The following is a 16,069-nucleotide window of genomic DNA, read 5'->3' as shown; positions in this document are numbered from 1 at the left end:
AGGTGAACACCTGGAGACAGGAGAAAGATGCTCACCTGGAGACAGGAGAAAGGTGCTCACCTGGAGACAGGAGAAAGGTGCTCACCTGGAGACAGAGGAGAAAGGTGCTCACCTGGAGACAGGAGAAAGATGCTCACCTGGGGACAGAGGAGAAAGGTGCTCACCTGGAGACAGAGGAGAAAGATGCTCACCTGGGGACAGAGGAAAAAGGTGCTCACCTGGAGACAGGAGAAAGGTGATCACCTGGAGACAGGAGAAAGATGCTCACCTGGAGACAGGAGAAAGGTGATCACCTGGAGACAGGAGAAAGATGCTCACCTGGAGACAGGAGAAAGGTGAACACCTGGAGACAGGAGAAAGATGCTCACCAGGAGACAGGAGAAAGGTGCTCACCTGGAGACAGGAGAAAGATGCTCACCTGGAGACAGGAGAAAGGTGATCACCTGGAGACAGGAGAAAGATGATCACCTGGAGACAGAGGAGAAAGATGATCACCTGGAGACAGAGGAGAAAGGTGATCACCTGGAGACAAAGGAGAAAGATGCTCACGTGGGGACAGAGGAGAAAGATGCTCACCTGGGGACAGGAGAAAGATGCTCACCTGGGCACAGAGGAGAAAGGTGCTCACCTGGAGACAGAGGAGAAAGGTGCTCACCTGGAGACAGGAGAAAGGTGCTCACCTGGAGACAGAGGAGAAAGGTGCTCACCTGGAGACAGGAGAAAGATGCTCACGTGGGGACAGAGGAGAAAGGTGCTCAACTGGAGACAGAGGAGAAAGATGCTCACGTGGGGACAGAGGAGAAAGATGCTCACCTGGGCACAGAGGAGAAAGGTTCTCACCTGGAGACAGAGGAGAAAGGTGCTCACCTGGAGACAGAGGAGAAAGGTGCTCACCTGGAGACAGGAGAAAGATGCTCACCTGGGCACAGAGGAGAAAGGTGCTCACCTGGAGACAGGAGAAAGGTGCTCACCTGGGGACAGAGGAGAAAGATGCTCACCTGGAGACAGGAGAAAGATGCTCACCTGGGGACAGAGGAGAAAGGTGCTCACCTGGAGACAGGAGAAAGGTGCTCACCTGGAGACAGAGATGAAAGGTGCTCACCTGGAGACAAAGGAGAAAGATGCTCACGTGGGGACAGAGGAGAAAGATGCTCACCTGGGGACAGGAGAAAGATGCTCACCTGGGCACAGAGGAGAAAGGTGCTCACCTGGAGACAGGAGAAAGGTGATCACCTGGAGACAGGAGAAAGATGCTCACCTGGAGACAGGAGAAAGGTGAACACCTGGAGACAGGAGAAAGATGCTCACCTGGAGACAGGAGAAAGGTGCTCACCTGGAGACAGGAGAAAGGTGCTCACCTGGAGACAGAGGAGAAAGGTGCTCACCTGGAGACAGGAGAAAGATGCTCACCTGGGGACAGAGGAGAAAGGTGCTCACCTGGAGACAGAGGAGAAAGATGCTCACCTGGGGACAGAGGAAAAAGGTGCTCACCTGGAGACAGGAGAAAGGTGATCACCTGGAGACAGGAGAAAGATGCTCACCTGGAGACAGGAGAAAGGTGATCACCTGGAGACAGGAGAAAGATGCTCACCTGGAGACAGGAGAAAGGTGAACACCTGGAGACAGGAGAAAGATGCTCACCTGGAGACAGGAGAAAGGTGCTCACCTGGAGACAGGAGAAAGATGCTCACCTGGAGACAGGAGAAAGGTGATCACCTGGAGACAGGAGAAAGATGATCACCTGGAGACAGAGGAGAAAGATGATCACCTGGAGACAGAGGAGAAAGGTGATCACCTGGAGACAAAGGAGAAAGATGCTCACGTGGGGACAGAGGAGAAAGATGCTCACCTGGGGACAGGAGAAAGATGCTCACCTGGGCACAGAGGAGAAAGGTGCTCACCTGGAGACAGGAGAAAGGTGATCACCTGGAGACAGGAGAAAGATGCTCACCTGGAGACAGGAGAAAGGTGAACACCTGGAGACAGGAGAAAGATGCTCACCTGGAGACAGGAGAAAGGTGCTCACCTGGAGACAGGAGAAAGGTGCTCACCTGGAGACAGAGGAGAAAGGTGCTCACCTGGAGACAGGAGAAAGATGCTCACCTGGGGACAGAGGAGAAAGGTGCTCACCTGGAGACAGAGGAGAAAGATGCTCACCTGGGGACAGAGGAAAAAGGTGCTCACCTGGAGACAGGAGAAAGGTGATCACCTGGAGACAGGAGAAAGATGCTCACCTGGAGACAGGAGAAAGGTGATCACCTGGAGACAGGAGAAAGATGCTCACCTGGAGACAGGAGAAAGGTGAACACCTGGAGACAGGAGAAAGATGCTCACCAGGAGACAGGAGAAAGGTGCTCACCTGGAGACAGGAGAAAGATGCTCACCTGGAGACAGGAGAAAGGTGATCACCTGGAGACAGGAGAAAGATGATCACCTGGAGACAGAGGAGAAAGATGATCACCTGGAGACAGAGGAGAAAGGTGATCACCTGGAGACAAAGGAGAAAGATGCTCACGTGGGGACAGAGGAGAAAGATGCTCACCTGGGGACAGGAGAAAGATGCTCACCTGGGCACAGAGGAGAAAGGTGCTCACCTGGAGACAGAGGAGAAAGGTGCTCACCTGGAGACAGGAGAAAGGTGCTCACCTGGAGACAGAGGAGAAAGGTGCTCACCTGGAGACAGGAGAAAGATGCTCACGTGGGGACAGAGGAGAAAGGTGCTCAACTGGAGACAGAGGAGAAAGATGCTCACGTGGGGACAGAGGAGAAAGATGCTCACCTGGGCACAGAGGAGAAAGGTTCTCACCTGGAGACAGAGGAGAAAGGTGCTCACCTGGAGACAGAGGAGAAAGGTGCTCACCTGGAGACAGGAGAAAGATGCTCACCTGGGCACAGAGGAGAACGGTGCTCACCTGGAGACAGGAGAAAGGTGCTCACCTGGGGACAGAGGAGAAAGATGCTCACCTGGAGACAGGAGAAAGATGCTCACCTGGGGACAGAGGAGAAAGGTGCTCACCTGGAGACAGGAGAAAGGTGCTCACCTGGAGACAGAGATGAAAGGTGCTCACCTGGAGACAAAGGAGAAAGATGCTCACGTGGGGACAGAGGAGAAAGATGCTCACCTGGGGACAGGAGAAAGATGCTCACCTGGGCACAGAGGAGAAAGGTGCTCACCTGGAGACAGGAGAAAGGTGATCACCTGGAGACAGGAGAAAGATGCTCACCTGGAGACAGGAGAAAGGTGAACACCTGGAGACAGGAGAAAGATGCTCACCTGGAGACAGGAGAAAGGTGCTCACCTGGAGACAGGAGAAAGGTGCTCACCTGGAGACAGAGGAGAAAGGTGCTCACCTGGAGACAGGAGAAAGATGCTCACCTGGGGACAGAGGAGAAAGGTGCTCACCTGGAGACAGAGGAGAAAGATGCTCACCTGGGGACAGAGGAAAAAGGTGCTCACCTGGAGACAGGAGAAAGGTGATCACCTGGAGACAGGAGAAAGATGCTCACCTGGAGACAGGAGAAAGGTGATCACCTGGAGACAGGAGAAAGATGCTCACCTGGAGACAGGAGAAAGGTGAACACCTGGAGACAGGAGAAAGATGCTCACCTGGAGACAGGAGAAAGGTGCTCACCTGGAGACAGGAGAAAGATGCTCACCTGGAGACAGGAGAAAGGTGATCACCTGGAGACAGGAGAAAGATGATCACCTGGAGACAGAGGAGAAAGATGATCACCTGGAGACAGAGGAGAAAGGTGATCACCTGGAGACAAAGGAGAAAGATGCTCACGTGGGGACAGAGGAGAAAGATGCTCACCTGGGGACAGGAGAAAGATGCTCACCTGGGCACAGAGGAGAAAGGTGCTCACCTGGAGACAGAGGAGAAAGGTGCTCACCTGGAGACAGGAGAAAGGTGCTCACCTGGAGACAGAGGAGAAAGGTGCTCACCTGGAGACAGGAGAAAGATGCTCACCTGGGGACAGAGGAGAAAGGTGCTCAACTGGAGACAGAGGAGAAAGATGCTCACGTGGGGACAGAGGAGAAAGATGCTCACCTGGGCACAGAGGAGAAAGGTTCTCACCTGGAGACAGAGGAGAAAGGTGCTCACCTGGAGACAGAGGAGAACGGTGCTCACCTGGAGACAGGAGAAAGATGCTCACCTGGGCACAGAGGAGAAAGGTGCTCACCTGGAGACAGGAGAAAGGTGCTCACCTGGGGACAGAGGAGAAAGATGCTCACCTGGAGACAGGAGAAAGGTGCTCACCTGGAGACAGAGGAGAAAGGTGCTCACCTGGAGACAGGAGAAAGATGCTCACCTGGGGACAGAGGAGAAAGGTGCTCACCTGGAGACAGGAGAAAGGTGCTCACCTGGAGACAGAGGAGAAAGGTGCTCACCTGCAGACAGGAGAAAGATGCTCACCTGGGGACAGAGGAGAAAGATGCTCACCTGGAGACAGAGGAGAAAGGTGCTCACCTGGAGACAGAGGAGAAAGATGATCACCTGGAGACAGAGGAGAAAGATGATCACCTAGAGACAAAGGAGAAAGTTGCTCACCTGGGGACAGAGGAGAAAGATGCTCACCTGGGGACAGAGGAGAAAGATGCTCACCTGGAGACAGAGGAGAAAGGTGCTTACCTGGAGACAGAGGAGAAAGATGATCACCTGGAGACAAAGGAGAAAGGTGCTCACCTGGAGACAAAGGAGAAAGTTGCTCACCTGGGGACAGAGGAGAAAGATGCTCACCTGGGGACAGAGGAGAAAGATGATCACCTGGAGACAAAGGAGAAAGGTGCTCACCTGGAGACAAAGGAGAAAGTTGCTCACCTGGGGACAGAGGAGAAAGATGATCACCTGGAGACAGAGGAGAAGGATGATCACCTGGGGACAGGAGAAAGATGCTCACCTGGAGACAGAGGAGAAAGATGATCACCTGGAGACAGAGGAGAAATGTGCTCACCTGGAGACAAAGGAGAAAGATGATCACCTGGAGACAGAGGAGAAAGGTGCTCACCTGGAGACAAAGGAGAAAGTTGCTCACCTGGGGACAGAGGAGAAAGGTGATCACCTGGAGACAGAGGAGAAAGATGCTCACCTGGGGACAGAGGAGAAAGGTGCTCACCTGGGGACAGGAGAAAGGTGCTCACCTGGGGACAGAGGAGAAAGGTGCTCACCTGGAGACAGGAGAAAGATGCTCACCTGGGGACAGGAGAAAGGTGCTCACCTGGGGACAGAGGAGAAAGGTGCTCACCTGGGGACAGGAGAAAAATGCTCACCTGGGGACAGAGGAGAAAGGTGCTCACCTGGGGACAGAGGAGAAAGATGCTCACCTGGAGACAAAGGAGAAAGATGCTCACCTGGGGACAGGAGAAAGATGCTCACCTGGGTACAGGAGAAAGGTGCTCACCTGGGGACAGAGGAGAAAGGTGCTCACCTGGGGACAGAGGAGAAAGGTGCTCACCTGGAGACAAAGGAGAAAGATGATCACCTGGAGACAGAGGAGAAAGGTGCTCACCTGGAGACAAAGGAGAAAGTTGCTCACCTGGGGACAGAGGAGAAAGATGCTCACCTGGAGACAGAGGAGAAAGATGATCACCTGGGGACAGAGGAGAAAGGTGCTCACCTGGGGACAGAGGAGAAAGGTGCTCACCTGGAGACAGGAGAAAGGTGCTCACCTGGGGACAGAGGAGAAAGATGCTCACCTGGAGACAGGAGAAAGGTGCTCACCTGGAGACAGAGGAGAAAGGTGCTCACCTGGAGACAGGAGAAAGATGCTCACCTGGGGACAGAGGAGAAAGGTGCTCACCTGGAGACAGGAGAAAGGTGCTCACCTGGAGACAGAGGAGAAAGGTGCTCACCTGGAGACAAAGGAGAAAGATGCTCACGTGGGGACAGAGGAGAAAGATGCTCACCTGGGGACAGGAGAAAGATGCTCACCTGGGCACAGAGGAGAAAGGTGCTCACCTGGAGACAGGAGAAAGGTGATCACCTGGAGACAGGAGAAAGATGCTCACCTGGAGACAGGAGAAAGGTGAACACCTGGAGACAGGAGAAAGATGCTCACCTGGAGACAGGAGAAAGGTGCTCACCTGGAGACAGGAGAAAGGTGCTCACCTGGAGACAGAGGAGAAAGGTGCTCACCTGGAGACAGGAGAAAGATGCTCACCTGGGGACAGAGGAGAAAGGTGCTCACCTGGAGTCAGAGGAGAAAGATGCTCACCTGGAGACAGGAGAAAGGTGAACACCTGGAGACAGGAGAAAGATGCTCACCTGGAGACAGGAGAAAGGTGCTCACCTGGAGACAGGAGAAAGATGCTCACCTGGAGACAGGAGAAAGGTGATCACCTGGAGACAGGAGAAAGATGATCACCTGGAGACAGAGGAGAAAGATGATCACCTGGAGACAGAGGAGAAAGGTGATCACCTGGAGACAAAGGAGAAAGATGCTCACGTGGGGACAGAGGAGAAAGATGCTCACCTGGGGACAGGAGAAAGATGCTCACCTGGGCACAGAGGAGAAAGGTGCTCACCTGGAGACAGAGGAGAAAGGTGCTCACCTGGAGACAGGAGAAAGGTGCTCACCTGGAGACAGAGGAGAAAGGTGCTCACCTGGAGACAGGAGAAAGATGCTCACCTGGGGACAGAGGAGAAAGGTGCTCAACTGGAGACAGAGGAGAAAGATGCTCACGTGGGGACAGAGGAGAAAGATGCTCACCTGGGCACAGAGGAGAAAGGTTCTCACCTGGAGACAGAGGAGAAAGGTGCTCACCTGGAGACAGAGGAGAAAGGTGCTCACCTGGAGACAGGAGAAAGATGCTCACCTGGGCACAGAGGAGAAAGGTGCTCACCTGGAGACAGGAGAAAGGTGCTCACCTGGGGACAGAGGAGAAAGATGCTCACCTGGAGACAGGAGAAAGGTGCTCACCTGGAGACAGAGGAGAAAGGTGCTCACCTGGAGACAGGAGAAAGATGCTCACCTGGGGACAGAGGAGAAAGGTGCTCACCTGGAGACAGGAGAAAGGTGCTCACCTGGAGACAGAGGAGAAAGGTGCTCACCTGGAGACAGGAGAAAGATGCTCACCTGGGGACAGAGGAGAAAGATGCTCACCTGGAGACAGAGGAGAAAGGTGCTCACCTGGAGACAGAGGAGAAAGATGATCACCTGGAGACAGAGGAGAAAGATGATCACCTGGAGACAAAGGAGAAAGTTGCTCACCTGGGGACAGAGGAGAAAGATGCTCACCTGGGGACAGAGGAGAAAGATGCTCTACTGGAGACAGAGGAGAAAGGTGCTTACCTGGAGACAGAGGAGAAAGATGATCACCTGGAGACAAAGGAGAAAGGTGCTCACCTGGAGACAAAGGAGAAAGTTGCTCACCTGGGGACAGAGGAGAAAGATGCTCACCTGGGGACAGAGGAGAAAGATGATCACCTGGAGACAAAGGAGAAAGGTGCTCACCTGGAGACAAAGGAGAAAGTTGCTCACCTGGGGACAGAGGAGAAAGATGATCACCTGGAGACAGAGGAGAAGGATGATCACCTGGGGACAGGAGAAAGATGCTCACCTGGAGACAGAGGAGAAAGATGATCACCTGGAGACAGAGGAGAAATGTGCTCACCTGGAGACAAAGGAGAAAGATGATCACCTGGAGACAGAGGAGAAAGGTGCTCACCTGGAGACAAAGGAGAAAGTTGCTCACCTGGGGACAGAGGAGAAAGGTGATCACCTGGAGACAGAGGAGAAAGATGCTCACCTGGGGACAGAGGAGAAAGGTGCTCACCTGGGGACAGGAGAAAGGTGCTCACCTGGGGACAGAGGAGAAAGGTGCTCACCTGGAGACAGGAGAAAGATGCTCACCTGGGGACAGGAGAAAGGTGCTCACCTGGGGACAGAGGAGAAAGGTGCTCACCTGGGGACAGGAGAAAAATGCTCACCTGGGGACAGAGGAGAAAGGTGCTCACCTGGGGACAGAGGAGAAAGATGCTCACCTGGAGACAAAGGAGAAAGATGCTCACCTGGGGACAGGAGAAAGATGCTCACCTGGGGACAGGAGAAAGGTGCTCACCTGGGGACAGAGGAGAAAGGTGCTCACCTGGGGACAGAGGAGAAAGGTGCTCACCTGGAGACAAAGGAGAAAGATGATCACCTGGAGACAGAGGAGAAAGGTGCTCACCTGGAGACAAAGGAGAAAGTTGCTCACCTGGGGACAGAGGAGAAAGATGCTCACCTGGAGACAGAGGAGAAAGATGATCACCTGGGGACAGAGGAGAAAGGTGCTCACCTGGGGACAGAGGAGAAAGGTGCTCACCTGGAGACAGGAGAAAGGTGCTCACCTGGGGACAGAGGAGAAAGATGCTCACCTGGAGACAGGAGAAAGGTGCTCACCTGGAGACAGGAGAAAGATGCTCACCTGGGGACAGAGGAGAAAGGTGCTCACCTGGAGACAGGAGAAAGGTGCTCACCTGGAGACAGAGGAGAAAGGTGCTCACCTGGAGACAAAGGAGAAAGATGCTCACGTGGGGACAGAGGAGAAAGATGCTCACCTGCGGACAGGAGAAAGATGCTCACCTGGGCACAGAGGAGAAAGGTGCTCACCTGGAGACAGGAGAAAGGTGATCACCTGGAGACAGGAGAAAGATGCTCACCTGGAGACAGGAGAAAGGTGAACACCTGGAGACAGGAGAAAGATGCTCACCTGGAGACAGGAGAAAGGTGCTCACCTGGAGACAGGAGAAAGGTGCTCACCTGGAGACAGAGGAGAAAGGTGCTCACCTGGAGACAGGAGAAAGATGCTCACCTGGGGACAGAGGAGAAAGGTGCTCACCTGGAGACAGAGGAGAAAGATGTTCACCTGGGGACAGAGGAAAAAGGTGCTCACCTGGAGACAGGAGAAAGGTGATCACCTGGAGACAGGAGAAAGATGCTCACCTGGAGACAGGAGAAAGGTGATCACCTGGAGACAGGAGAAAGATGCTCACCTGGAGACAGGAGAAAGGTGAACACCTGGAGACAGGAGAAAGATGCTCACCTGGAGACAGGAGAAAGGTGCTCACCTGGAGACAGGAGAAAGATGCTCACCTGGAGACAGGAGAAAGGTGATCACCTGGAGACAGGAGAAAGATGATCACCTGGAGACAGAGGAGAAAGATGATCACCTGGAGACAGAGGAGAAAGGTGATCACCTGGAGACAAAGGAGAAAGATGCTCACGTGGGGACAGAGGAGAAAGATGCTCACCTGGGGACAGGAGAAGGATGCTCACCTGGGCACAGAGGAGAAAGGTGCTCACCTGGAGACAGAGGAGAAAGGTGCTCACCTGGAGACAGGAGAAAGGTGCTCACCTGGAGACAGAGGAGAAAGGTGCTCACCTGGAGACAGGAGAAAGATGCTCACCTGGGGACAGAGGAGAAAGGTGCTCACCTGGAGACAGAGGAGAAAGATGCTCACGTGGGGACAGAGGAGAAAGATGCTCACCTGGGCACAGAGGAGAAAGGTTCTCACCTGGAGACAGAGGAGAAAGGTGCTCACCTGGAGACAGAGGAGAAAGGTGCTCACCTGGAGACAGGAGAAAGATGCTCACCTGGGCACAGAGGAGAAAGGTGCTCACCTGGAGACAGGAGAAAGGTGCTCACCTGGGGACAGAGGAGAAAGATGCTCACCTGGAGACAGGAGAAAGGTGCTCACCTGGAGACAGAGGAGAAAGGTGCTCACCTGGAGACAGGAGAAAGATGCTCACCTGGGGACAGAGGAGAAAGGTGCTCACCTGGAGACAGGAGAAAGGTGCTCACCTGGAGACAGAGGAGAAAGGTGCTCACCTGGAGACAGGAGAAAGATGCTCACCTGGGGACAGAGGAGAAAGATGCTCACCTGGAGACAGAGGAGAAAGGTGCTCACCTGGAGACAGAGGAGAAAGATGATCACCTGGAGACAGAGGAGAAAGATGATCACCTGGAGACAAAGGAGAAAGTTGCTCACCTGGGGACAGAGGAGAAAGATGCTCACCTGGGGACAGAGGAGAAAGATGCTCACCTGGAGACAGAGGAGAAAGGTGCTTACCTGGAGACAGAGGAGAAAGATGATCACCTGGAGACAAAGGAGAAAGGTGCTCACCTGGAGACAAAGGAGAAAGTTGCTCACCTGGGGACAGAGGAGAAAGATGCTCACCTGGGGACAGAGGAGAAAGATGATCACCTGGAGACAAAGGAGAAAGGTGCTCACCTGGAGACAAAGGAGAAAGTTGCTCACCTGGGGACAGAGGAGAAAGATGATCACCTGGAGACAGAGGAGAAGGATGATCACCTGGGGACAGGAGAAAGATGCTCACCTGGAGACAGAGGAGAAAGATGATCACCTGGAGACAGAGGAGAAATGTGCTCACCTGGAGACAAAGGAGAAAGATGATCACCTGGAGACAGAGGAGAAAGGTGCTCACCTGGAGACAAAGGAGAAAGTTGCTCACCTGGGGACAGAGGAGAAAGGTGATCACCTGGAGACAGAGGAGAAAGATGCTCACCTGGGGACAGAGGAGAAAGGTGCTCACCTGGGGACAGGAGATAGGTGCTCACCTGGGGACAGAGGAGAAAGGTGCTCACCTGGAGACAGGAGAAAGATGCTCACCTGGGGACAGGAGAAAGGTGCTCACCTGGGGTCAGAGGAGAAAGGTGCTCACCTGGGGACAGGAGAAAAATGCTCACCTGGGGACAGAGGAGAAAGGTGCTCACCTGGGGACAGAGGAGAAAGATGCTCACCTGGAGACAAAGGAGAAAGATGCTCACCTGGGGACAGGAGAAAGATGCTCACCTGGGGACAGGAGAAAGGTGCTCACCTGGGGACAGAGGAGAAAGGTGCTCACCTGGGGACAGAGGAGAAAGGTGCTCACCTGGAGACAAAGGAGAAAGATGATCACCTGGAGACAGAGGAGAAAGGTGCTCACCTGGAGACAAAGGAGAAAGTTGCTCACCTGGGGACAGAGGAGAAAGATGCTCACCTGGAGACAGAGGAGAAAGATGATCACCTGGGGACAGAGGAGAAAGGTGCTCACCTGGGGACAGAGGAGAAAGGTGCTCACCTGGAGACAGGAGAAAGGTGCTCACCTGGGGACAGAGGAGAAAGATGCTCACCTGGAGACAGGAGAAAGGTGCTCACCTGGAGACAGAGGAGAAAGGTGCTCACCTGGAGACAGGAGAAAGGTGCTCACCTGGAGACAGAGGAGAAAGGTGCTCACCTGGAGACAAAGGAGAAAGATGCTCACGTGGGGACAGAGGAGAAAGATGCTCACCTGGGGACAGGAGAAAGATGCTCACCTGGGCACAGAGGAGAAAGGTGCTCACCTGGAGACAGGAGAAAGGTGATCACCTGGAGACAGGAGAAAGATGCTCACCTGGAGACAGGAGAAAGGTGAACACCTGGAGACAGGAGAAAGATGCTCACCTGGAGACAGGAGAAAGGTGCTCACCTGGAGACAGGAGAAAGGTGCTCACCTGGAGACAGAGGAGAAAGGTGCTCACCTGGAGACAGGAGAAAGATGCTCACCTGGGGACAGAGGAGAAAGGTGCTCACCTGGAGACAGAGGAGAAAGATGCTCACCTGGGGACAGAGGAAAAAGGTGCTCACCTGGAGACAGGAGAAAGGTGATCACCTGGAGACAGGAGAAAGATGCTCACCTGGAGACAGGAGAAAGGTGATCACCTGGAGACAGGAGAAAGATGCTCACCTGGAGACAGGAGAAAGGTGAACACCTGGAGACAGGAGAAAGATGCTCACCTGGAGACAGGAGAAAGGTGCTCACCTGGAGACAGGAGAAAGATGCTCACCTGGAGACAGGAGAAAGGTGATCACCTGGAGACAGGAGAAAGATGATCACCTGGAGACAGAGGAGAAAGATGATCACCTGGAGACAGAGGAGAAAGGTGATCACCTGGAGACAAAGGAGAAAGATGCTCACGTGGGGACAGAGGAGAAAGATGCTCACCTGGGGACAGGAGAAAGATGCTCACCTGGGCACAGAGGAGAAAGGTGCTCACCTGGAGACAGAGGAGAAAGGTGCTCACCTGGAGACAGGAGAAAGGTGCTCACCTGGAGACAGAGGAGAAAGGTGCTCACCTGGAGACAGGAGAAAGATGCTCACCTGGGGACAGAGGAGAAAGGTGCTCAACTGGAGACAGAGGAGAAAGATGCTCACGTGGGGACAGAGGAGAAAGATGCTCACCTGGGCACAGAGGAGAAAGGTTCTCACCTGGAGACAGAGGAGAAAGGTGCTCACCTGGAGACAGGAGAAAGATGCTCACCTGGGCACAGAGGAGAAAGGTGCTCACCTGGAGACAGGAGAAAGGTGCTCACCTGGGGACAGAGGAGAAAGATGCTCACCTGGAGACAGGAGAAAGGTGCTCACCTGGAGACAGAGGAGAAAGGTGCTCACCTGGAGACAGGAGAAAGATGCTCACCTGGGGACAGAGGAGAAAGGTGCTCACCTGGAGACAGGAGAAAGGTGCTCACCTGGAGACAGAGGAGAAAGGTGCTCACCTGGAGACAGGAGAAAGATGCTCACCTGGGGACAGAGGAGAAAGATGCTCACCTGGAGACAGAGGAGAAAGGTGCTCACCTGGAGACAGAGGAGAAAGATGATCACCTGGAGACAGAGGAGAAAGATGATCACCTGGAGACAAAGGAGAAAGTTGCTCACCTGGGGACAGAGGAGAAAGATGCTCACCTGGGGACAGAGGAGAAAGATGCTCACCTGGAGACAGAGGAGAAAGGTGCTTACCTGGAGACAGAGGAGAAAGATGATCACCTGGAGACAAAGGAGAAAGGTGCTCACCTGGAGACAAAGGAGAAAGTTGCTCACCTGGGGACAGAGGAGAAAGATGCTCACCTGGGGACAGAGGAGAAAGATGATCACCTGGAGACAAAGGAGAAAGGTGCTCACCTGGAGACAAAGGAGAAAGTTGCTCACCTGGGGACAGAGGAGAAAGATGATCACCTGGAGACAGAGGAGAAGGATGATCACCTGGGGACAGGAGAAAGATGCTCACCTGGAGACAGAGGAGAAAGATGATCACCTGGAGACAGAGGAGAAATGTGCTCACCTGGAGACAAAGGAGAAAGATGATCACCTGGAGACAGAGGAGAAAGGTGCTCACCTGGAGACAAAGGAGAAAGTTGCTCACCTGGGGACAGAGGAGAAAGGTGATCACCTGGAGACAGAGGAGAAAGATGCTCACCTGGGGACAGAGGAGAAAGGTGCTCACCTGGGGACAGGAGAAAGGTGCTCACCTGGGGACAGAGGAGAAAGGTGCTCACCTGGAGACAGGAGAAAGATGCTCACCTGGGGACAGGAGAAAGGTGCTCACCTGGGGACAGAGGAGAAAGGTGCTCACCTGGGGACAGGAGAAAAATGCTCACCTGGGGACAGAGGAGAAAGGTGCTCACCTGGGGACAGAGGAGAAAGATGCTCACCTGGAGACAAAGGAGAAAGATGCTCACCTGGGGACAGGAGAAAGATGCTCACCTGGGGACAGGAGAAAGGTGCTCACCTGGGGACAGAGGAGAAAGGTGCTCACCTGGGGACAGAGGAGAAAGGTGCTCACCTGGAGACAAAGGAGAAAGATGATCACCTGGAGACAGAGGAGAAAGGTGCTCACCTGGGGACAGGAGAAAGATGCTCACCTGGGGACAGGAGAAAGGTGCTCACCTGGGGACAGAGGAGAAAGATGCTCACCTGGAGACAGAGGAGAAAGATGATCACCTGGGGACAGAGGAGAAAGGTGCTCACCTGGGGACAGAGGAGAAAGGTGCTCACCTGGAGACAAAGGAGAAAGATGATCACCTGGAGACAGAGGAGAAAGGTGCTCACCTGGAGACAAAGGAGAAAGTTGCTCACCTGGGGACAGAGGAGAAAGATGCTCACCTGGGGACAGAGGAGAAAGATGCTCACCTGGAGACAGAGGAGAAAGGTGCTCACCTGGGGACAGGAGAAAGATGCTCACCTGGGGACAGGAGAAAGGTGCTCACCTGGGGACAGGAGAAGAAAGATGATCACCTGGCGGCAGAGGAGAAAGATGCTCACCTGGGGACAGGAGAAAGGTGCTCACCTGGGGACAGGAGAAGAAAGATGATCACCTGGCGACAGAGGAGAAAGATGCTCACGTGGGGACAGAGGAGAAAGATGCTCACCTGGAGACAAAGGAGAAAGGTGCTACCTGGGGACAGAGGAGAAAGATGCTCACCTGGGGACAGAGGAGAAAGGTACTCACCTGGAGACAGAGGAGAAAGGTACTCACCTGGAGACAGAGGAGAAAGGTGCTACCTGGAGACAGAGGAGAAAGGTGCTCACCTGGGGACAGGAGAAAGATGATCACCTGGAGACAAAGGAGAAAGGTGCTCACCTGGAGACAGAGGAGAAATGTGCTCACCTGGGAACAGGTAATTAGAGTTAGAGCTCACCTGGAGACTGGAGAAAGGTGCTCACCTGGAGACAGAGGAGAAACGTCTTTACTTGGGGACGGGACATGGAGAGATCACTCAAAGACAGGGGTGAGAGAAGGTCAGCTGGATACAGGGCAATAGGGGCAGGGACTGGAAAAGCTCACCTCACCTGGGGACGAGGAACTGTAGGGAAACAATTGAGAATGACATTTCACTTGATGATTTCCAGGTGCTCACCTGATGTAGGGGAACTCCACGGTGATGTTCACAGACTCGTTCACCACCGCCATGGAAAACCTGCAGGAAATTTACCAGCAATGACTTTGTGTGAAAGGGAATAACTAATATTGAAATAAAGATATGAAGTAATAGAAAGACTAAAAGAGGCTAAACAGCCTCCCCACCATCATAGACAGCCTCAAGAAGGCGTCACCCAACTCCAAGGACACCCGCTCTCTGGGACATGCCTTCTGCTGGTAACTGCTATCAGGGAGGAGATACAGGAGTTCCAAAGTTAGTAAGTTAAGGACAACACTTGATGGCAACACTTGACGGTTTCCCTAGCACATCCTCAGACCTGGGTCATTGACTCAACGGTGTATCTCATTGTCTGTTTTGATGTACTGTAATGTGACAAATAAAACTCATCTTTTCTCTTTTCGAAGACCCGGACTCAATGACTCAGGAGCAGTTTCACCATCAGATTTCTGAACAGACCGTCAACCTATGAACGCTATACTACCTCACTATTTCTTTTTATTGTACTGTGTCTGCAATCTGGAGCAACTTTATCTTTGCACTGCACTGCTGCATGTATATTAAAACGGAACTAAATCAGTGACAATAAATCTGATTCTGATTATGTTAAAGTTTAAATTGTTCCAACACAATTGCCAATCAAGTGTCGAACTCGATGCTACAGCAGCTGTTTATCATCACATTTCCTGTGCATATCGACCGTATACCTGTGCTACAACACTAATTGCAGCTTTGACTTTGACCTCGACTTTAACAGTGATTATCAAGAGCTAACCAAGGTCCAAGTTTGATAATAATTAAACCTCCATGATTGAGCAAACCAGGGGAAATCTAAAAAGTGGATCCACCAAAGTGGTAAACAAGTTAATTTTGTTTTAAAAGAGTCAATAACATCACAACCATGGATAAATGCAAAGCTTTATACCGTCTATGATATTCATTTTAATTGTAATACTGGTGTTTTATTAAGTGCATAAGCACAACCAGAACAATTATTTTGTTCTCCTTGCATTAAATAATCTTGAATACAACATAACAAGATCACAGACACGGCGATGCCACACTAAACAGAGGGTTTGCTTCAGCGATGTAGACGGAGGGGATATAGTATCATGGGGTCCCCTAGCTCTCTGCTTACTAGGGTGAATTTGTTGGTGTTGTTGGTTGGGTGGCAGATTGGAAATTCAGCTCTACCAAAGGAGAGATTGCTCCTTCCCTCCGCAAGCCTGCAAGTTACCCGTGGGCAAGGTGTAGCACCTGCTTAACCCCCCTGATCAGGGTCATGTGAAGCCATGGGAACAGGTGGTGGATGGTCGTATGAGCAGCTGGTGTGTATCACAAGTCCTGGTTATGCGACCACTGACGCCAAGTGACCCATCTCTGAAGAGTTT

General features: G+C 52.8%; 1 protein-coding gene across 2 annotated transcripts in view; it reads right to left on the bottom strand.

Moving 5' to 3' along the window:
• Positions 1-16,069, bottom strand: part of LOC140719018 (modulator of macroautophagy TMEM150B-B-like) — a 57,131-nt gene that overhangs the window by 21,995 nt on the left and 19,067 nt on the right. For both annotated transcript variants that reach the window (XM_073033348.1, XM_073033347.1), the window contains exon 3: positions 14,658-14,717. In XM_073033348.1, coding sequence (XP_072889449.1) covers positions 14,658-14,717 — 60 coding nt within the window. The remainder of the gene's footprint in view (positions 1-14,657; positions 14,718-16,069) is intronic.

This window comes from Hemitrygon akajei, chromosome 31 (assembly GCF_048418815.1).
Source record: "Hemitrygon akajei chromosome 31, sHemAka1.3, whole genome shotgun sequence".
Lineage (NCBI taxonomy): Eukaryota > Metazoa > Chordata > Chondrichthyes > Myliobatiformes > Dasyatidae > Hemitrygon > Hemitrygon akajei.
The sequence above is the reverse complement of the archived record's forward strand: the minus strand, read 5'-3'. Positions and strand labels throughout refer to the sequence as shown.